The sequence below is a fragment of the Cyprinus carpio genome, chromosome B25 (assembly GCF_018340385.1).
Source record: "Cyprinus carpio isolate SPL01 chromosome B25, ASM1834038v1, whole genome shotgun sequence".
NCBI lineage: Eukaryota > Metazoa > Chordata > Actinopteri > Cypriniformes > Cyprinidae > Cyprinus > Cyprinus carpio.
This window is the reverse complement of record NC_056621.1, coordinates 15,697,729-15,721,750: the sequence shown is the minus strand read 5'-3', so window position 1 is coordinate 15,721,750 and position 24,022 is coordinate 15,697,729. Positions and strand designations below refer to the sequence as shown.

Sequence of the window (24,022 nt, the reverse complement as noted above, 5' to 3'; positions counted from 1 at the left end):
ATAGGAAGGCAAGTCGAGTTCACGCGGCGAACGTCTACAGGACAGCATGAGGCCGCTAGAGCCTCACTACGATTCAATATACAACACTTATCGAAATCTCTACGATAGGAGAGCATTTGCACACAATGTGCTTGACTGGTATGTATGAAGAGGGAGGAATCTGAAATCACTTTGTTCCCATATCAGGACCACCTGAACTGATTTCACAGGAGTCGGAGAGAAAAGTCGCATGGAAACTGCAATGGACGAGGATGCATTCAGTCTTTCAAAGGGCTCTTTCACAGTGTCTGATCTTCAGAGCGTGATTATGGGGTTTTATCTTATGGGAAATGTCGGCGTATTCATTTGAAATGAATTTCGGCGAACGGTAGGGGGTCGTCTGCGTGAATCTCTTCAAATGAGGGCGACTAGGTCATGAAGCCTGGGGATCAGAGACAAAATGGGCGCCCTGCGTTTTTTATAGTTGTTAGGTTGTTCAAACCCAACCACATGGTTTGGCAGACGACCAGACTAACAGAAATGACCACAGCCCTCAAAAGCAGTTAGTGTCTCCTGAGTTGAGCAAGAGACAAAACAAACAACAGTCGAAACAAAGCCATGGCTAAGACTTAAATCCACTTCCACCATTTCAAATAAGAGGCTACCGTTACGCAGACCTCAACTAAATGATGTTTGTGAGCACATGACATCGTAAATATCCATTTCGGAAGTTGCGCTAACTGTCTAGCAACTCATTAAGCATTTTGCTTTGTTTACCTGGATAGACAACCACTGTATGGCATTAACATATCCATAGGTTCTTTGGAGAAACATCTAACTGCAAAAACACAGTGTAATTTTCACCAGTAAGTGATCTTCACACCGAAACGTCCAACTTTAACTGGTGGGACTGTAAAGGCAATGTTTTGTATGCGTACATATTCACAGATATGTATTTATTGGACTATATTAAATTAAAAAAAAGCCTTTTGAATGTGTGAATGAAGGTCAACCAACGTTGTCAATTTTGCATATCCATGTTGAAAACTGTCAGCCTTCTTTGATTGTTTCCACTAAAAATGAGTTTTGGGTGCGATATATATTTTTAAAATGCCCCTTAGTTCTTTCGCTTCATTAAAACACTTTCTGAAACCCTCAAACGACTGAATTCCAACTACGCGACATAAACATTCATTAATTCGATCCTGAAGCCTTTGGTAACATCTATTAAACAAGAACCCAACTCTTCTAATGCAGTCACCCAATGCCAAAAGCGAGAAAAGTCGTGGCACTACAGCACCCTTGGCAATAGCATCCTACTAAAACGTCTTCCTCCATCAGCACTGAGATCATCAGTTATTCAAACTGACCCTATTTTGCATGGGAAGACACTATTGGAACTGATAACTGCACATTTGTATGGAAGCCATCTTGTCTTTTCTCTATTCTGTTGAATGTATCAGAACGTGGCATGGCTGAAGAGTATGAAGAGGTTTACAGGATGTGGGAAGGACAGCAAAGTTGGGGAGGGGGGGGGGGGGTGTTTAAGTACCAAATTTAACTAGTAACAAAAGTCATGTAATACATATATCACAGTCAAAAATAAAAGAGTAATAAGAGCAAAATAAATACAAAGAAAAGAAGCTTTGATGCATTGGTTGGATATAAGCAGCATGTTTATAGCAAATGTAATTGCAATCCTTTGGAATGGTAGAGCTTTCACGTAGGATGGTGAACAGGTTAATATCTGAGCTTTCACTTTTACTAATATGTACAACAGTGACAAATTAAGAAAAACATAACTGAAAGAAATAAAAAAGTACATCAAGATCAAACAAAAGGGGTAAATTAGAAATACTCGCGCATCTAATACATCATTCACCCCGCTACATACACATAAAAACGTACATCACTCATAGAAAACTGTACAAGCTCATATTTATCTTGACTATCACTGTATATGTTGATTTAAATCACATTTCCAATGCCTTTGGCACTCGTTATTGAACTAACATGCAGTTTGTTGAATGTAGGATTGAAGGATTCAATAAATGACATCAAAATCTTTTGTCGGATTTTGTGAACAAATAGATTTGTACAAAACAAATCGTTTCTCGTTGAGTTGGGTGTGTGGGTTTACTGGTAGAATGAATTTCATGAAAGATGATTCGCTTTCAATATGATGCTCTGTGGCTCGTAAGACCATGATAATTCATAAAAAATATTGTATTTTCATTCAGATATGAAATCCAACAATTTCCCCTAATACCCCATCCAATGAAAAAAAAATAAAAAATGAAAAAAAATCATAACCTTCTTGATTTTTGTAGAGGTATGAGTTTGAAAAGATACATGATAGAAAAATTAAACACAGATGAAATTCTAATTATGTTAAATAACAAAACAATAAAACATGAATGTGACTATCTACTCACAATGCTGTGGTCTCTATGGTAATGCGATATATCAGACTTAATCATGTGTATCGCATTCAGTCTCACGCAATGTTTTTGAGAAGTTAGGATATTTCCCTTTTTTCTCACTTAAAACCACCTTTAACCCTCCATGTTTTCAAATTTGGTGGTTATACACCTATCTCCCGCTATTGACAAAAAGCTTTCTTTCAGTGTCTAATTTTACTAGCATTGTTGCGGCAGACAGAAAAGCAAGCCTTATGAAACACTAACAACAAACTTCGCATGAAATATTAATAATAATAATAAAAACAGCTAAGATCTGAACACAAAGAAAATAATCAGAAAGCAAAAATACAACACAATGCAGAAATATTGAACAAATAAAGAAAAATGAGTACATCCGTGGGTTTTAAGCTGAGAAACGTAGCAGGTACAGTTTGACTTGTCATGACCTAGACATGTTTCCACCTGTGTTCAATGGTCTTGCTTCGCATTCAAGTAGTATCGGTACAGTGAAAAATACAGAAACACAAGCACGCATGTATTCGTTTTTACATGTAATTCACACTAACCTGGGCTGTGAGTGAATTTGCATTGAGAAAATACATTTTCAGTAAATATTATAAGGAAAAAATATATATTTAGTTGTTGTGTATACTCCATCTAACCAGTACCCAAATACTCGCTCTTGTGTTGCCTGCAGGTTTCGGGTTTTTCGATGTTCACCGAACATGTTTTACCAGGTTTGAGAAGTATTAATTAAGAGGAGGTTGGTTCAGACCGACCTTATACTGCCCCGAAATGCCCTCTACTGACCAGCAGTTGGGAGTATTTGCAAGATACAATCAAAGGCGTTGAACAGCAACTTATATAAAATGTCTACAAATGAATTTCTTGCACACAGGGAATATACATGGCCAGCTTACTTTGGAAGTAAAACTGACGTGCGAAATTCTGGAGGAGAAATCGGCTAAAGTTGACGATGTCGCAATGGCGATGGTTGACATCGCATTTGAAATGACTTTAAAGGGCCAGGGGAGGGTGCAATCGCAGCTAGACAGCTTTACGTGTGGGTTTATTGCAGAAATAATGCCGCTGTGGCACTGTTTATTTTGATTAGGGCTGTTTTCTTTAGCTGAAAGCCATGATTATGTGGAGGTTTTTTTTTTTTTTGAGGGCTATGAGAGAGGCCCCTAGGAGGGGGATGGGGGCTGTTAGAAGGATAAAAGGGGGACAAGGCCTGGCATTCACAGGCCTCCCCACCTGCTCCTCAAGCCCTGGAGCGCTCGTCCAGCTGGGCGACTCTGATGCTGGTATCCCCACGCTGGGCATGGAGGGTGGGCAAGGAAAACGTGCAAGATAATATGAGACGAGACAAGATGGCTGGTGTTGAATAATGAGTTTATAAGTGAAAAACTGTCACAGAAAGTTTGGAAAATGAATATTAAAGTGTCACTTTAGGAACACTGCGCGTATGGGAAAGTGAGACAGTGGATAAGGCAGTGCCACAGTAGTTTTGATAGCGGTGCCTCGGTTCCTGGAGGGACTGTTATGCCTTTCGCCTGAGCGAGTAAGGCCCGGTCGACAGTTTCTCACGGTAACCTTTCATATCCTCGCAGGCTGAAGCGACTAAGGACGGTAAATTCATTGTTCACTTGATATGTATGATTATGTACAAATCGAGTAGTAATGCCTAAAGCCCCCTTTTTAACGAGTCAAGTTTGAAAGCAGCTGTTCATTGAGGTAATGAGTGGTCACACTGACAAATCAGTGATCCGCAACAGTAAAACAAGAAAGGATGTGCGAGTGATTCCCTGTGCTTGAGGAAAAAGTACAGTCATTTAAAGAAAGAGTGACTTATCTTGTCCGAGTAGTCGACAGTGCCAAACTGGGGAAAAAAATACTGATAACATCTCATTAAAAAAATTCCCAACATGCTCAACTCTGATTTGATACCACATCATGCCTATTGTCTGTGAGCCATTATGATTTGGGCCTCAACTTCCTCCATTACAACCCCCCTGCTGGCTGCTTGGATGCTATCCAATCAGACAAGGCCATTTTCCCTCTTTAAGCTCCCACAATGCATTGTGGGATGCTGTTGGCGGGTGAGAGGGGAGTAGTGCAGAGGGGAGGGAGGTTTCCATGTGTGAGAGAGAGGGAGCTGACTGGGTGTTTCTTCTGCTGGAGTGCTCAGCTCCTGATAAAGCCTCTGTCTTTATCTGTCTCGCTATGGGCCAAACCCCTCTTTCCTGCCTCCTGTAGATAGTGCTCTTTGTTCTCATGGAGGCCTGTTGCTCTTCCCACCACAAAGTGAAACAATCCTGATACATCTGCTCTGACTATCTTGTTCACAATGAGTTGTAAATCCATGTCCTAACTAGTGGTCGACCGATTAATCGGGATGGCTGGTTAATCTGCTGATATCTGGCCATTTCATGAATAACTATATCGGCTGATAACAGTGTCTGACAGACCAATATATCAGCAAGGCCCATTAATTGGTCATTTTGATTATCGGTATTGGCAGATAACAGTATTTTAATGACCGATATTTTGTTCAGGGCTACATTTCCAAAAAGCATCATAAGCACCATGATCTGTAAGATGTACTTAGCCTTATGATGCTTTTGGAAAATGCAGCCCAGGCTGATTATTCAAACCAATATTTATGCATTTTGAGATTACAAGTATCGGCAAACAACCGGTATTTCAGACTAATTACATAACTGAAATTTGTTAAAATTATCATTAATTTATCATTTCTGTCATTAAATTCTATTATATAAATATTGGTATTACATTAGTTGCATATCGGTCTCATATCGGTCAACTACTAGTCTTAACCAGGTGCAATGACAATTGATAACTGACAAGACATTTTGTGAACCACATGGTTTTGATTTTTGTTTGTTTTGCTGGGTAACTCTGCCCACAGTCAAATCTCACTGGTCCAAATTCCAGCTTCACATAGCTGTATATTAAGCTTCAAATATGACTGCAATATTGTCACTTTACTATATGCTGCATGGTGCCTGGTTATGACATGGTGTGTAGATCTGATATCTCTTTCTTTTAAACTTTGCTTTGGCCCTCCATCTATCCCTCTCATACGCCCACTCCTTTTTGTCAGATTGAGTGAGCTAGACAGAGTGTGTAAAGCTCCGCTGTAATGGCTCTCGTCTCCCTGGCTAGTGTGCTATGAATAGCCCTGTGTAGGATGATACAGTTTCCTAAGTGGAAGGCCTCTGCAGATGGAGCTCTGCGGAGAGCAGAGGGCCAGGACTTCTGCTGTTACCTGAGAGAATGCCAACATCCCTCCCTCCCTCCTTCCTCTGGGTAGAATAAAAAAACCTATCTGTTCTCTCGTTCACACCTTGGTCTTTGGTGGATTCTGCTCATGTGCTTTTTGTCTTTATTGGAGTCTGAAGTAGGCGTATGTCCAGACAAGTCCCTTTGAATGTGTCAGACTGTAGTGAAAAACCCTGAAGTTGATGAATGTGCTGTTTTTATTGAGGAAACAGCTGCTTTGAAACTTCAGCCTCCAAATTTTCAAGGGGAGTTTAGTTTAGTCCACCGAGAGAAGTGGTGCTGTCTGTTCTCCTCATTGGGTGGCTCAAGCATGTAAAAGTGGACTGATAATGACATTCAAGCTATATTGAGAGGATTCCCTTTGAAACATGGAGCCAGGCCAACAGAGCTCTGTGTGACTACAGGGTTAGTGGGAGATAGCGATGTTGAAAATAGTCATTTCCAGTCTCAAGACAGAATTGCCCCCCTCAACCGTTCGTATCTGCTGAGTGGTTCTGCCTCTCGTTAAAAGTGATTTACAAAAAAAAAAAAATAATAATAAGTAATAATAATAAAGAGATTGAATGACTGTTAAAAGCCAGAATTTGCTTCCCCTGATGTGAAAACCAACCAACCAACTCAAAAAAAAAAAAGAGTGCAAAGTTTCCTTTTGTCCATGTGTAAGGCTGTTTCTTAACGTATGTTTCTCTTCATCGTGTTCATTCTTTCAAGCTAATGAGGCCATCCCTGAGCAGGGCGCAAAATTCAACCTCCGTTGAATTTCAGAGTAAAGTGATGCTTGTTTTGTGCAGTCAATGTGAGTATTAAAGGAGAAAAAAACTGTTCTGAATCCTGAGGTGTATGTGTGCCCCTCTCCCTCACCCGTTTTAAATAAAAAGAAACATCTTTACCTGTCAAACCTTTCAACTTTTTAGTTCATTTGAACAGAGCGGTTGTATATGAAAGCAACAAAAACCCATAATGGAAAGAGGCTGTGGCCAGAAGCTATAAAAATACAGACATATGGTACATCATGTAAATATTGCCATGTGGAAAAGGCAGTTTCTTTTTATGTTTTTTTTCTCTTTTAGGGGTTGCACAAGAAAATTGCACTACAAGAAGCAGTTATGTACAGTACAGTACACCACAGCAAGCAACGGGGTTTAGCATGGCGCTTATTATGCCGCTAAATTTTTTAGGGGGAAAAAATGATGGATAGAGAAAAATTTTAAAAATGAGCCTGGAGACCCAGGCGGCGTGGGAAGAAAGTGCGGCCAGGTTAAGGCGAGTTGGCGGGGCTGAGGGTGGGGCTGAGGGTGGGGCTTGAGGCGTCGGATCGACTGTAATCGCTGAGGGAGCCAGGGCGCGTGCTGCTTGAGACGGTGGCATTGCCACCGCCGTGCTGCCTCTTCAGCATGGCCGGCTGGAAGTCGGAGTGACGCCGTGCGTGTTTCATCAGGTGGTCGCTCCGCATGAATCGCTTGTCGCACAGGGGGCAGCCGAACTTTTTCTCGCCCGTGTGGGTGCGATAGTGCCGTGCCAGCTCATCAGAGCGAGCGAACTTCTTACTGCAGTCAGGCCAGGTGCAGGGAAAGGGGCGCTCTCCTGTGACAAACACATAGAGAAAGCAGAACACACAGCTGTTAGTGTTTACTACACACATTCATGATCACTCAAGACATATGTGACTTTTTCAAAACAGACTGTAAAGCTATACAAGCTTTACACTCTTCACAGATTATAGGCCAATGTGCCATCTACAAATAAGAAGTTGCAGCTGTGAGAATACTTCAGAGTGTTTGATTGTTGAAACTTTACTTTGAAACTGTAAACTTGCTCCAAAAAACAAGGTGTTAAGGAGGCCACATCATAAACACCACCACACGTCGCTAACAGCTAGAAATAGGGGCGACGGTGCCAACTGATTTGAACCAAGTCCAGCCCTTATGTGGACAATGAACTCTTTCAGCACAGAAAGTCCTACTGCTGCCTTTTTTATTCTACATGGCCCCCATTCAGCCCGTGTCGACATGCCTCATTGGCATAATATACTCTTTTAAACTGATCTAGAAACAGTTTTGTGGTTTCTCTTGGTATGCTAACGTTCAAGCTTTCACAGAAGAAAAGGTGAACCTAAAACAGTGCACAAAAGCCATACAGGCCCCATACAATCCAAGTTCACAAACTAGAGCAGCTAAACCGCCTCAGAATCAAGATCAGTTCACACTAAAAACAACAGTGAATGACCCAGACCATTCAAATCCAGATCACGCAAGGGTTTACCTTCCACGGATGGCTTTTAAAATCCCAAAATGAGCAGTCTTTAACCAGACGTGAAAGACCTGATGTGGCACAACTATTTAGATGCGGCTCATGAGAGCGTGCTAATCCTCTCCTATAGAAGTCTGCAAAATAGTTGTTTTTTTTTTTATACAATCGCCAAGCTGAGTGAAAAGCCCACACATTAAACCAAGAATGCACTGCATTGAAAATGAACCATATATTCCAGCCCAATAAGCATTGCATCATGCTAATTGGAGAATCATGAGAGTACTATGGGGACTTGTATCACTTTGACTGCTCCAAAGAGGCTTATGGGATTTATTGACTCATTATTGAGATAACTGATGGACACAAACACATAGTCACTGGTTTATTTGGACCTGGCACACATCTAGAAACAACTTTGCAAAGTATTTTTTCTCCCCCCACCCCCCATTACAACCACATGTTGCAGAGCCAGACAGCCAGTTTAATTAGTTATGTTAATGGTCTTTACTATGGTACCCTGCCCCAGCTTGTACTCAAACGCGAAACTAGCAATGAGCCAAAAGCATGGAAAATTATACCCTACCCCTTCCCCTTCAGGCAATAAAAGTGGGCTTAGACACAAATCTACCCAAAGCCAGATGAGACCATATATCTCGGTGTGGTTTCCTCACAGTCGAGTAAATGCGGTACCAACACCCTCTTTCTTTGTGCACACGTCAGATACAACATGCATTTTAGCTCCATTTCCTTGGTTGTCTTCCTCTAAAAATGTGAGAATTGCTTTACTCATTTTACCAGCTTTTCAACAGCAGTTTTTCCTCCCTTAGCAGCACCACCACAAAGGTCTTAAAACCACCGCTGAATATTGTGTGTTCTGTGACTGCACTTTTCATAATTTTGAAAGGCAAAGAACAGGAAAGAAAAAAAGCCAGACATCTCAGTCATTACTTGGTTAAATTAGACAGAACAGGCAAAGTACACAGAGATCCAGACAGCTTTTTGCTGCTGCCTTTGTTTTGTGGTTTCCCCTTAAGGCCCCACGGAAAACAACTTCAAATGAAACATATACGTGATTCCAAATTTATGTGTGGGACGACAGCTTTGCTGGGGTCCCTTCCCCCTACTATAAAAGATTGAAAAAGTGAGAGAAACACCAGGCAGAGCGAGTCTACACTGCCCCCATCTAAATCTATAACATGTCACTCACTTTCAGAAAGACCTGGTCCCACTATTGGAAACAACACACATACAAAAAAGTAATGTGATGACATATGCACCTCACACATAGACCCTTGCTATGTTATATGTCAATAAATAAAACCTTCACACACACATGAAAATATAGTCTGTGTGTGAATGAGCTTTGTGTCCACAACAATGTCTGTGTAGGTTCACTTGAATCTGTCATATTATATATCCTCCCACACACACCCACGTGACGAAACGCACAAAAATATACAGTTACACACACACACAAAAACTCACTCCCACTCTAAGTAAAGCAAAAAACTTCTTAGCGCTCTCATTGGTACAAAAACACATCATCTGATACTCATTTGCCACACACATATTCAAGTCCATCCAAACATACCGTAAATATACAAAGCTGCTATTTAAATCCACTAATCTTCAAACGTGCCACACCCACAATAACTAATCTGAGACAGTCACTTTTGTTTGACCCTTTTAAACCTCCTAAATCTAGTCATGATTGTGGCATATAAACATAAATACAAGATCTAACATTAGTGTAGTAGGAATGGGGACAGCGCGGTGGATGGTCTGAGATTCTCCCTTCAGCAATGACAGGAGCCAACCTGTAATTTACAGTCTAATTAATGCAAGAAAGAGTCTGTGGGAACTCAAGGTTGTAAAGTGTGAGTTATAAGTGGTGAGGAGCTTCAGAGCAAAGGTAAGAGTTGCAATATTATGAATATTTCACAGGTTACAACAGAGAACCAAAAAAAATTCCGCTCTTTGCAGTCAGTTATTTTATTATCAGTTATATGCCTGTACAATACATTTTAGTATTTATTAATATATTCAACTAGCTTTTATTTTTATATTTTCGGGTTTCATTTTAATTTTTAGCTTTAGTAATTGAAATTTTAGTGCAGTTTTATTTAGATATAGCTTTAAATAGTTTTTATTTAAATTTTAGTTTAATCATTTTAATACTTCTAATTAAACTTATTTCAGTTAGTTGTCAACAATTTTTCGTTTTTTTTTTTTTTAAGTTTATACTTTCCCATCTAATATTTATAGCTTTGTTTTAATAACAGGAAACTCTGTCAACAATTACACCGTTTGCAGTTCGCTGCAAAGGCTAGTGCACTGGGCAGCTAGCATATAAGCTCAAAAGAATCTGTTACACAAAGCATTACCCTACAGACAAGAACATTTGCAACTACCATGCTTAAAATTTGCTGCTTGCATGGTTTAACCATGACTAAAAGTTCAAATGAGACATGTTTCCAGGAATATTATTATCACCAACAAGGGCGCTCTTGACGTGGCTCTAAAGTAGGTTTATGTAAAAAGGTCGCACTGTCCAGCTTGTAACAGTTTCATAACAGATGGAAGTTGCTGTGGCTCTATCTACCACATCAAAAAGGGACACTGAGGACACTTCCTATTTTTTCCCCCTGGGAAACACTAGCGAGGCCATAACCCATGTTGCAACTGTGTCAAACTGTTCATGCAAATACCCACAACAAAATTTATGTAAACTTTACTCATCCCCTAGCCTGAGGTCAATATATTTATCTTTTTCGAAGTGGTTTGTGTTGCATGGGCACTGGCATGTCTTCACACTGATGAGCTACTGTACACCCTCTTTGGTGTGGTGCAACCAGCCCTGCATGTGCCCAAGTCTTTTTCGCAACAGGGGCTAGTAATTAGAAGAGCTTTAGATTCGACCTCTGTGTTAACGAACACAGTGACCCAGTTACCCTTTGCAGCAGTTACATCACAGTTGCTAGTAAGGACATCCAATAGCGAAGGTAGCCGAGCAACAGTGTTTCCCTTCAGAGGTGATACCATTATGTCACAGACAGCAGCCTTTTAGAACTGTTCCCTTTTGGGGCCACTGGGTCAGTAAATAAACTCTTGCTCATGTCTTCTCTCAAGTACAAAAACATATCGCAAATCCACGACTCGATTGCATAGAGGGCCTGAAGAAAGAACAACTTCAGATTCCCTTTTATCTGTAGGAAATGGGAGAAAAGGGCCTTTTGAGGTGAACAGTCTATGCCACAGACATCTGATCGGGCCACTATCTGAGCAACACAAGTACAGACTGAATGTTGATCCAGGAGACTTGGTGTCGCTCACCTGTTCCAACAAGAGCTACCAGCATCTCTGTGTGGGTGAGATAAAATTCCTCAGGTTACTTCAACCGTGAGGCCACTTACGCAGGCGGAGACGTAGGTAGGGATGGAGACAGCCAGACACTACGTGAGAAAGGCAGTAAGGACCTCCAGTGGGAGGTCTTACAAATCCTTTACAACCTCTCAAAGTGGACTCTCTAGGCTTGTTCAAGAGCTACATACTTGATGCCCTAGAACATGCTTTGAAATTAGCATAGTCTGCAAGTCCAACGTCAGCTGCTGTCATTCGGGAAGCAGTTCTGACTGAGAAGACGTTTTAATTAGGTAATTAGGAGAAGACATTAAATTCATCCTCTAGATACCAATCTGACATATCCCTTGCAGACAACACACAGTGCCCACATAAAATGGAGTAGAGGAGTTTATAGCAGAAACCCTGTGCTATTTGTTAATTTTGACTTGCAGTAATGAAGGTCAGGACCAGTACAGTGAAAACTGATCTTAGATTAGTATAAAAGGTCTATTTCCAGCCATAAAGATTTAGTTTTTGCAAGGTTTTTGGCCAAGTATCTTACAGACAGTACACATGTGCCTTCAGTTATCTTTAGCCGGAGGCAAAGCAAAAACTATACTACAAATACAGATGTAAACTAGACCAAGACATGATGCTTTCAATATAATATGTATTAGATCCCGATGTTGCCCATGGTGATTGCAATTAGATCAGACATTCTGAATCAGGGGCACACTGTGTCCTAGCCTCCGGTCTACCACTGATTTGTTATCTGTGGAAAACCACAACAAGCCTGATCTCCAAAATGGCACCACAAATGTAGTTGCAGCACTTACCAGCAGGTTGTAATTTATTCCTGGTGGGTCATGCAGAAGTCTGCCAGCTCAAGCCCTCAATGTTAATGACGAGACTGCTTTGGGCCACTGGAGACCCAGACAGGCCGGTTCTTAATCGCAAAGTTTCCAAGACTGTCTGCGAGAGAGTTGTTAGCTTCTCTCCGCAAAGTGGGGGAATTTCTGCCAACAGCTCAGCTTTCTCCTTTCCACCAGGGATGAGATGCTTGCCGAGATGATCTCATCACTACCCCACAGGAGCAGGGAATTTTGGGAGTGTATGCAATCACATCAGCAACTGAGTTGGGAGAAGATCTAGGTCACGCCCTCCATCTAAATGAGATTGCCAAGAGGTGAGTTCACAGAGACTGCAACACACCATGGAGACCATAAACCACAAAGTCTGGCACAAACATAGCTTGGACTTACGTTATAGTCATGGGCAATTTAACAAATAGTCAGGATTATCGTCATATCTACATAAGACACAACTTCATATTAATCTCATCAAGGTCTAGTGAGCAGATTGCTGACTGAGTGAAAACTTTCCTGGTGGTTTGACCCAGATCACAGCATTTAGAGACAACTGTAGGAATGGAACAAAAAAGACAGAAGTGCACCACACATATGCATGTGCTAATGGAGGGAGGGGTTGCCGGGTTGACTAACCACATTGAGTCTTTGTGAGTCAGATCAGGCTTTCAGTACTCTGTTCGTGACAGTGACTTTGAGAAATTGAGGATTAATGCTAATGGATGTGGGTGTAACAAAGACATTACGGCTAGGTCAGGTGCAACGATTAGGACTGGGCCAGACTTGTCCAGAGACATTGTGACAAAGGCAACTATGTTTAATTTATCATCATCTATTGTCTTCCATGAAAAACGCTAAAAACCACTTGCCTTTCAATTGCACATTCTCCTCCCAGGATTTTAATGCTGTTGAGAAATGTGAACAATAGTACTGGCCTTGTGTCTGACGGAAGAGCCTTCACCATCAGGCATTTCAATCAAGCCTTCCAAGCCTAGTAGACATAACTCACTCCTCCCAGTCTCTACAGCACATGTGCACACACGGTCTAAGACACATTATATGAGGAAGCAGCCACAACTGCTGCAGATTTATGTCCCCTCCCCTCTATATTTTCCCACCTCACAAAGAGCACATCTCACAGCATTGCCCTACTCATTGTTGTAGCTTTGGAATGGACCTTCCTGTGGGTCCTGACCTAACTGGGCCACTAGGATTGTTTTGCAACACAGCGTAATTATTTTAACCCCATTTTCCATTAAGACAGTTATAGCCATAAGACTGCGAATGGGATCAGGCAAAGGCAGGTGGGTGGGGTCACCCACAGATCTGACATTCATGTACAGACACAAAGCCTGCTAAATGTCAGGACACTGAGCTCAATTTTATTTTTTATACTCTTATAAGAGTATAAATTAAATGGCTATTAACAAAAAGTGCTAATGAAGGCTGATCTTGAACAAGTTTCCACTATCGTCAACCATGTATAAAGATTCAAACATTAGTTAAAAATCTCTTTGAGGCTCTGTTCACATCCTTGAGTGATGCAAAACTTAAAAAGGGATAGTTAATCTCAAATTGTTGATACAAACCTGTATGAATCTCTTCCTTCATTCAGAAATGCCTCAGTGCTTTATTTGTCGATACAATTAAAGTCAGTGGGGTCCACTGTTATTTTGGGTGTGACTGACTTTCATTGACTCGAAACTGTTGAAACATACTTTAGACTATCTTTTTTGTTGTTGTTTTCTGCAAAATAAAAGTCATTCAGGTTTGAAAGGTCATGGTACACGGGTAAGTAAATTATCTAAACACTAATTAATGGATGATCTATTCTTTGAACATATTTAGTTCCTGAAGGTTTACCTTGAGTATGACACCACTGACAGTAAGATCCTCTCTATTTGAAACCACCAAGCCAACCCTTCCCCCATAACTGTCCACTGAATTATCCTTTTCATCCCACAGCCACGCCTGGAAGAGCACACAGGCCCGGATCCTCCACATACAGAGACAGTAAGGGGTCAAACATCTCACTGGCAAGAGCTATTGTCAATAAAAAAGCCTGGAAGGAAACCAAGGGTCTGGCAGACAGCAGAAAATAACCTCTCTCCATTTCTTTTTGTTTGCCCCCTCAATCCTCATCACAAAAACCCAAATACACAGAGAATCACCAAATCAGATTGCCAGCAGATGCAGCTGAGTAAGTGACCTACATCAATGGAGGGCTTTGACCACGGATCCCACCCTGTACCCACCCCCACACTTATGCCTCTCTGTACAGTACATCCCCACCCACAAATCACAGTGTTAGCGCCCCACACAGAGTTTGCGTGAGACCCTAAGCTAGCAGCTCATGCTTCAGGAAGCTGAAAATACAGCTCCACACTAGCTCCAGATCCCCTTCTTCCTGCACAGAGAAATCGACACCCATACATAGTAAATGTAAGAAAGCAAAAGAGCTCAAACTGTACAACGCTTCAGCAGTTCTGTCACCTTACGCCCTTATGGGTGGGCGTAGAGGACACAGGGCAATGGGGGGATGGTTAGGTAGGAACAGACTCGCTTTTATAAGACTCTGCCAAAGCTTACTAAAGTATACATAAGTTCAGCAGAGTTTGAAAGGTACCAACTCCAATACCAAATCCATGGTAAGTCAATCAGTCCCAGTTGTGTTTTGGCTTTTATAGCATCTAAAACTGTTTGCTTTTCTTCATATGAAAGAAAAATAAGAGAACTCTATTCCCGTCAGCTAGGGCTGCTTCAGAGAGATGGATGACTGCAAAAGGGTGGATGAGTGCATGATGAAACACCCAGGGGTCTTCAGCACTTCAGCCTATCATATTTGAGTGAGAGAGAGAGATGCACCAAAGCATGGTTTCTACCCCTCACACAGGAGGCTGACAGTAAAAATCAGAAAAGAAACATGCTATATGGATAGAACATATTCATACAGATAACTGGTTAAATGGTGTGAATAGTGTACACAACTAGTCAAAGCATATGCATCAAGTTCCTTATCTATTTTGGGTTCATATGGTTTCATTTTTTTTTTTTTTCCAAAATTGTTACCCAATTACCTAGATCTTTTAACTTCTGTTTGTACTAATCTTTTCTCAAACAAACACAGGTGCAGATATAAAACTCATAAAATACCTGCTTAACATCATTCCCAATTAACTAGCTGGTGCATATCCTGAATGGCAAGTAGGTCAGCCAAGCCCATGCACTCTTGGCATCTAACATATATTCTGGTTACAAGGTAGCAGGCCAGGGGTGTGGAACGGAAAATAGTTTTAGTCAGAAAAAGTAGAATCGCTGCTGTGAAGCCATCACCCTCACACTGAGCGCAGCCACACTCCACCCCAGCCAAGGCACTGTGCCCAGCACAGGGCAGAAGTGCCCAAGTCCCACCCATCCTCTAAAACCTTCCACCTGAACTACGGGCAGGATGACTGCACAGGATGTCATGTCTGTAAATAACCCAACGCAGAGGAAAGAAGAATGGCTGACGAGTCAGTTTAATTTTGCATGTATTTGCTATAAACCTGGGAGGAGGATGTTCTAGGAACTCGCTGATTTAATGCACACTTGAACCAATGGTCGGATCTATTGTTTGAGTGAGAACATTTGACCACGTACACTGTTTTTGTCCATGCACCCAATTCTGTAGCAAAACAATGTCATCTTTACATTGTGCACACTACTGGGACTCTTGAAGACAATACAAAGGGTCACGTAACGAACATAAGTTCACAGGCCAAACAAAAAAGCTAACCAACTGTGAAATATGGCATTATGGGCTTTGTATGTATGTATGGTGCTTCTGGTGATTGAAGCTAATGCATACCAGCCACACACAGATGCAGCATGACATTTACTGATGACCCTATCCATAGTGGGTCAATAACCATCTATTTCATAATACTCAAGGTGGACAGTAGGACTACATCATGCTAAGTTAGGATTCAAAACTAAATGTTTTAATTTGAACCAATCTCGTTAAAATAACTTAAAGTTCATCAGTTTGTAAAAAAGCCCATCCCTGTCTTTGGTGGCACAATGTCCTTTTTAGGATCCTTCCCTCAACAAAGCTGCTTTAGCCAGTCTTGCTCATCAGTTTGTGACAAAATCTGTCCTCCTATTCCCCATAGCATTTCGGGTTGGAGAGAAACCCCACCTCCTCATATTTGCAGGCGATCAGACAAAGCTGTTTGGTAACCTTAGACCCTCAACCTGCTGTGTCCCCCTTCTCTTCACCAACCCACTTAGCACAATGAGCAATGTGTGTACCGCATTCGCTCTCATCTTCTACATCCCACCACTCCACTTGCTCATACTTACCATCTCAATGCGGCGGAGGATTACAAAAACCTCTGAGGCCTTGGAGGTGATCTCATTTAATCTCCCTTGCACAGCACATCATCTAACAGTGTGATCTGAGGCGTGCTATCAGTATTCAAGACTCTATGAAGTACTTATTGGCTTGATGTGGTAACATGCCCCTCCACTTCCCTGGAGATATTCCCATGAGTACAAGGACTAGTGATTTAGGTCCTGAGTAGCCCAATCAGGATAATGAGTCTAGGAACTGGGCCCAGATGACATTATGGAGTTGTACAGGGAGCAGATTAGATTATGGGGCGAGGGAGATTAACCCAGAACACAGGGGCCACATGTACCCATTACGATCACGAGGGTCCGTCATGGGTTTGCCATTGAAAGCAATCTGTGAACCTAATGAACTTTTTCATTTAGCCTTGACTTTCAAAAAGTATTGGAAGGGAATGCTAACAAACACAAGTCTAGTGAATACCATACCTCAAAACTTTAAAGAGGATTATATGGGAAAGGAAGTTAACCGAATGAAGGCTAGTTAAAGAAATATACTGGGTTCAGGACAAGTTAAGCTTAATTGACAGCATTTTAGGCATAATATTAATTTTCAATAGGAGTCAGTTCAGAAACATTAAAATGCTCCCTGTTTCAATAGTATAGCCACAAGACATAAACATAATACAGATGGAAACCTTATTTTAGTGTGCAAAATAAAACGTCTTACTAATCTTTTGCATAACTTGCATGCAGTTTGCTGCCATGATGACACAACACTTAAATCCTTAAAACCCTAAAATGACTTGATTTAAACAGATTTGCACCTCAACACAACTTTTAACAGAAGACAATTATGTATGTGCTTTTAAATCCTCTAAAAACTGGCCTGATTTACTTCCATTGTACGTATCTCACATAATCTTGATTTTTAATTCATTTTTTTTTTCTTTTTATAAAATGAGGGACGAGTTGAATTTATATTTTGAAGTGATCAACATTATGCGACAAATTGCACAACTTGAATCGAGCAATGCTTTATTGCATTTCATTAAATCTTTACATGTGTAGAAATCTAATGCTGTAGAAGTATAAGTACTACTACATCAGTTTCACTTTGAGCAAAAAAAAAATTTCAAGTCAGGTATTGCATGCAAAACACTTTCAGAGGAACTTCACTTATGAGAAATTCACATGCACTGAAAGGACACCATGTCTTTTCTGCACAACAAACAGCCAGATTACGTCACAGCCATGGCCTTGACAGTCTCCTCAAGCCATGTCACTTCCTCTTCCTAAACCGAAACTTGCAGGTTTGTGAAAATCTTTTTTTTTTTTTTGATCCCCGATGGCCCCACACCCATTTCATCTGCATGTATAAATACCACAGGTTCCTTTTCTCGTAACAAGTCAACTGCGGCCTAATAAAGTAATGAGAATGTTATAAATTATCATCTGCAAGCATATTGTGCACCATTACAGTTAACAACTCATTAAATGCAAAGCAAGCATCTCTCTGAATCTGTCCATCTGTGTTTATAAGGATGATTAATGAGCCCTTCCTTATCCATCCACATGCTCGTTGGAATCTTTTCCTTACTTTCTACCCTCTCCAACTTTCATGTGTGTCCTCCTTTTTTGCCTTGAGACTGTGCATAGCCATAAAACATGTCAAATATTATACTTGATGCTCTCCTAGGCCATGAACTATTCTTAACATGACTATAAACCCTGACAAGTGAAGTGACGTGGCCAAGTATGGTGACCCATACTCTGAATTTGTGCTCTACATTTAACCCATCCAAGGGCACACATACACAGTAGTGAACACACACCTGGAGCAGTGGCCAGCCATATTGCTGCAGTGCCCGGGGAGCAGTGGGGGGTTCAGTGCATTGCTCAAGGGTCTCACCTCAGTCGGTGTATTGAAGGTGGAGAGAGTGCTGGTTATTCACTCCTCCCACTGACAATTCTTGCCGGACCTGAAACTCGAACCCGTGACCTTCGGGTTATGACTCTCCGACACTATATCCATTATGCAATGACTGCCCCAAAGTAGAGATTTAAGTCCAAGATGCACCCAGAGAACAGAGGCAGTGGCAGTACAGTCAGGCTAAACTGAAAAAGTCCTCTCGAAAGGTCACAAGAAGGTTATTTTACCAGACTTATCTCAGTGAGGGACACTCTGTAACCACAGGTTACCACAAAATTGCTGTGTTACAATACATAGTCTTTCTTTAAAAAGAAAACAGAGCTACAAATAGACCCAGAACCTAAAATTGGAGGCTTGGCAAACAAATGTGGTATAAGTCATTTCAGTCTGCAAACAAGTACTTTACAAAGTTAAGTAAACTAGTAACAAATTCTTGGGAAGGGAAATAACACTTAAAAGACTTTGCACTGACACAATTATCTATACTAATGCAATATTGTATAGTCTTCAAAAGTACAAAGTTAAAAGTTCCTTTCAGTGCCATTTAAACAACTGCATTTGCTGCAGTGCATTTCAAAGAGGAGCCCTGTGCAACATTTCTGTGCCGTTTGATCATGACAGTACATCTGCTTCAGTTCTATCATAAAACGCCTTCATCTTCCAGCAAGCTTGCACTTGTGATAGTTTGGGCCACCCCCCTTTCCCCTGGAACTACTTGTTCAACGGAATAGCACAAGAACACCGCAAAGATCTAGTGAACAAATTCAATAAATATTTACACTTTATCCCTAAGCTGCCACGGCAGTAAAATGCAAAAAAGAAACATATCAAGACCTGTTGCATTTTTCAGGAATTACTAATCGTTTTTACGAAAGCAGTTTGACTAGTGTGACTGCAACTTTGCACATGAAGGAAAGCCCCAGAGCCCAAACTTTTATCCTACCGCTACAGTATACGACTCCATCGGCGTCACTACGGTCTAAGTAGAAAGCTGGACGCAACTCTTTGTGCCCAATTCCTGCTGGATTAAGAAAAATTATCCAAAGCAGGGTGCAAACCAGAACCAGCAGGGAATTTAGGGCGTTTGCTGAAGTCAAATGAGGTCCTCAGTACTTTTGGCTCCCCAAGTTTGTTTTTATAACTCTGTGTTCTCCCTTCAGTTTAAAAGCAGTGCGTTGCTGGGAGAACGATCCATCTTCTCTTTGCTCCATTGGTAGAGACTGATGGAAAATCTGCTGAGTGCTTAAGAAAGGCGCCCAGAATGGAGCAGGTTGACTGAGCCTGGGCTGCTGAACTCAAATGACCCACATTCTCTGATTACCAAAACAAATGAGATGGAACACTCATTGTTTAACCGCATCATGGTCCGATCGCAGACCGGTGACTACAGTAAAACCCAATCTAAAGTCTGCAATTTAGAGAATAGCCCAACTGAAAGACAGGAAGTGAGGGAGGTCTTAAATACACACCAATAAACAAATTCACCACAAACGATGAATTGAGCTGTTTATCTGACTTACTTTGACATGTCAACACAAAACTAGACACATAACCAACACCATACACTGGACCGCAACTGAAGCTGGAGTTTTACAGAACAATATGCCTGAATGCAGGGTGGTATGTGGTGTGTTCTTCTGACATAAACGTGTCATTATATACACTGTAAAAGACCCAACCTATTATCAAGCAAAGTAAAAACTAAAAGGAACAGCAACTGTGTAGACAACACACCCACCTTGAGTACATCAAAGCTTCAAAGTTACATATTATATACAGCCTTCTGTACCAAAAATCCAGTCAACCCACACTATATATATATACACAGTATGTATTATTTTAAAGTCAATGTAAGGTTTTGGAATAGTCTTGCCTCACAAGATATTCTATTCATGGTGGAAGCAAATCCAGATATGCATGGTAGTACATTTTGAATTATTCTGACTGATTTTGTTTCTTCTGACTGAAATATAGATATGCTATCTATGTTGTAATTTCAAAGATGACAGTTTAAACTGGTAGGTCATTATAAGCAAGCATAGATCAAATGTTCAGAACACCATAACCACAAGGGATGAGTCACTATGGTTGATTAGTTGGGTTCTGGACTAGTTCACTTAGATTTTTGTTACATATTGTTTTTATATATTTAATGGCAGTGCTTTAATTAGAATGCTAACAACCAAGCTATAAATTCTGCACAATAGCTGAACCTTAACCAACCTAATTATACAGTCTATTAATGAATGTGCAAAATTAGGATATAGACATATATCCTCCCCTAATATTCAGATAACTGTGGTCAACCAACATGAGCAACAATTAGCCTACACATTCTTAAATTTCTATATTTCATAAAGCAGAGATGATGATAAAGAACTGAGTGTATCAATCTAACCATAAGAGGACTTTCAGAAACTCTATCTGATCCATTTTGTCTGCATGGCACTGTCTGAACATTCATCATTTAGAGTAACCAGGGGTGTGTTTCGGAAAACCCTGACACAATTTACACTTCTGCGGTTTATCTCTGATCTGAGGCTACAACGCCTTTAGGTGTCAAGAACGTTTCGATTTAGAGCAGGTTTCCTGTCAGGGGGAACCATCTATTGTCTGATGTGACAACAACGCGGCGTTAATAAAATGATTGCGGCGGCAATACACGTCACGAGGCGTGAAAATGCGGTGCAGAAACGTGTAATTACTTTTCTAAATGTATTTTTCATCCTAACCGTTAATTACAAAGGGCTTGAGGTCTGAGCTGAGGGCGGGTGCGCTGCGCGGTTCAGCGCTCGGCTGGTCGAGTCTGTTGCTGGCCAGATCAGCTGGCAGTCTGTCCGACGGGGGTGTGGCACATCACAACAAAGAGCTTAACAGTCAAACAAGCAACGCAGAAGTCTCACCAACCCCCATCTTTTATTAATTTTTAACCCCCTTGCATGTATCTAAAGGACTAACGCAAAGAAAACCAAATTATGCGCGAACCCGTTGTTTCTGGACTTTAAAAGCCGTTCGCTGTCTGCGCCGCGCGCTATCGCCAGTGACTTTACGCAAACTACCACCATCGCCTCCTGAAACTATAGCCTACAAGACTTTATGAGCGATTACATCATGGGGTGCCTGGCTCTTTTTGCGCCAGCAGTGTGTTAGATTTAATTGCGAGCAGATTTTTCTGAGAAGGTATTGAATAGTACAAATATGTGTTTATGCATGAGCACGCGCACTATATGTTGTAAATATTTTTGTTGTTGGTATTCTTGTTGAATGTTTATTTTATGGTACATTGTTGTCACTATTATTATTTTTTATTAACATTCCTGCCACTTTGTTTTATTATTATTATTATTTATTTTTTTCTGACCGTTTTATTGTGTGGATTAATGCGCTGGCAACATTGTACGCAGAATAATGGTGCCAATAAAATTTGAACTTGAAACTGCAAACTGGTTTATTGGACATGTGTGTGTTGAGTTGGCTCATATAGGCGAGGCACTGGGGAGAGAAGAACTGTTGCTGTTTACCATATAGCTTCCTCATAGTGGGCGTGCCAAGATTTACATCGAATAACAATTTATTTCCATTAAAACTACTAGTTAGAGTTAATGCATGTTTAATAAAGAATATCACTGCAACACAACAGTTGTCCCATCACGCAAAAACTGACCTTGTGTGGAACACAGTGTGCCCAAAGTGTGCGAACGCGTAAATGTCGCGATGTTTACGTTGGATCTGCGAAACGGCAATACACTTGGCAGGAATGGAAACTGACCTGTATGTGTCCTTAGGTGGGCTTTGAGATGGGACGATTTGCCATAAACTTTTTCACACCCTGAATAGTGGCATTTGTGCTTTTTCTGTGGGGGTTCTTGCTCAATTCGACCCCTGAATCGTTTGCTTCTTTGTTTAAGAGCAGAGTCGCCGGTGATGGTGGTAGGTGTGGCAGAGTTCCCATCATCTCTGGTTAGGGTTGCTGTTGGTGGCGTGCTCTCCTCCTTTATTTTTGCCTGCTCGGCAAAATTGGTGGGGGTCTGTTGATTAAAATCCGCCAAAATTCTCGCCACCACAAAAAGAGATGAGTTGTCTTTTAAAGGCTCCTTGGTTTCTTCTCCATTCCTCTGTGCAGCCGCAGTTTCGGGCTTGATCTCTCTATTCCCCTTTGGACCGTGGACAATTGCTTGGCTGGACATTGACACAAGGCACTCTGCTGCGAAGTGATCCATTTCGTTGAAGAGTAGAAGTTGTTTCTTTATGACATTCAAACCCAATGCCAGTAGACCACTGAACTCCGTAGATCCCTTTGTGTGATGCTGAATAGGCAGCTCTCGTAACTCGCACTTTGCACTATCTTACCGGCTTTTCAGCAATACTGACATCCTGCATGTAAATCATGCGAGATCGAGCCGTGAGCGCGCCACACCGATTGCTTTCATCATTTAGAGATAAGTTTCTTGTGATGCGAACTCTGAAAACTTGTCTGGATTGAGTATCAAAACTGCCATCGTGGCTGTAGACCTCACAACGTTAAAGTGACAGTATGCTGTGCGCCGATTAGAGCTGATTGTATCCATGCTGGGGGCGTGTCGGCCGGTAGCGTTTGGCAACGTCACCGTGCGGGCGCGCACTCATTGGATGGCGACGTGTCCCGGAGTGCACTACCTTACTTGCCCCCACCAAACTTTTTAGAAAGTGTAAAATAAACTTCTATCAGAATCTAAATGCACATATAAGACATGCATTGGTAGGTGTGAGAATGGAGTTAATGTTTCAAGGACTATTCAAGTAATGGTAAAATTGATAAAGATTCCACCCCTCACCCAAAGCATTTTTGTAATGACTTCAATCCTACATTTTTTTTTAAAAAAAATTGTAATTTAACAGGATTTGTAATGTAGGCTACAGTCAGAGACTCCTGGTGATAATGCTTATATTCAGCATGTTTTATTATTAATTGCAAATGTATATTATAAGCATAATATTTGCATATAAAGTTGACCTGAATTTTTTTTTATTATTATTATTTGATTCATTTCCTTATCTTTGAATACTGGATTATATAATTTTTTTATTTTATTTTTTTGGACACAGATCTCACTCTTATTTCCCCCTTTATAATGGCACCCATTTAGGTTGGAAAAATCAACATTATTTCATATAATTTACTGTATGACAAACCAGTGGTCGCTATAATAGTTCTCACTTAATGTATGTTGCCGCAATAGCCCCCATAGAATGGAAACAATACTGTAAAATGGGCCTGGAAGACACAGACACAGAATCCCAGATTGGAAAATATAGTCATATTCCCGCATTTCACAAGCAGACTGTGGGTGTGAAAATCAAGATCAGTGTTTCAAAAGTTACTTAATCTTTTTCATGTGAAAGCAGGAGAGGAGGAAAGAAAGGGCTGAAGCCCACCACTTCAGCTCTAACGATGCACTATTCTCCTGTGCGAAAGCATGTACTCTCTTTCAGTCCTATTCACAATAGACTTCTCTGGAAAGTTCAGAGTGTTCATTGAGAGCAAGGCTACATGGCATTCAGAGAGCCATCTGGTTGTATTACTTTACATATTCTTTCACCACCACGAGAACCGG

The 24,022-nt window shown here is 41.0% G+C and overlaps 1 protein-coding gene across 1 annotated transcript; it reads right to left on the bottom strand.

Annotated features, from left to right (window-relative positions):
* Positions 1-525: 525 nt before the first annotated feature.
* On the bottom strand, positions 526-22,974 carry LOC109051693 (Krueppel-like factor 13). Its single transcript, XM_019069181.2, has 2 exons — positions 22,198-22,974; positions 526-7,292 (listed from the first exon to the last, which is right to left on the bottom strand). Exons 1-2 carry the CDS (start codon positions 22,646-22,648, stop codon positions 6,967-6,969), a joined length of 777 nt encoding a protein of 258 aa, XP_018924726.1. The 5' UTR covers positions 22,649-22,974; the 3' UTR covers positions 526-6,966.
* Positions 22,975-24,022: the final 1,048 nt, after the last annotated feature.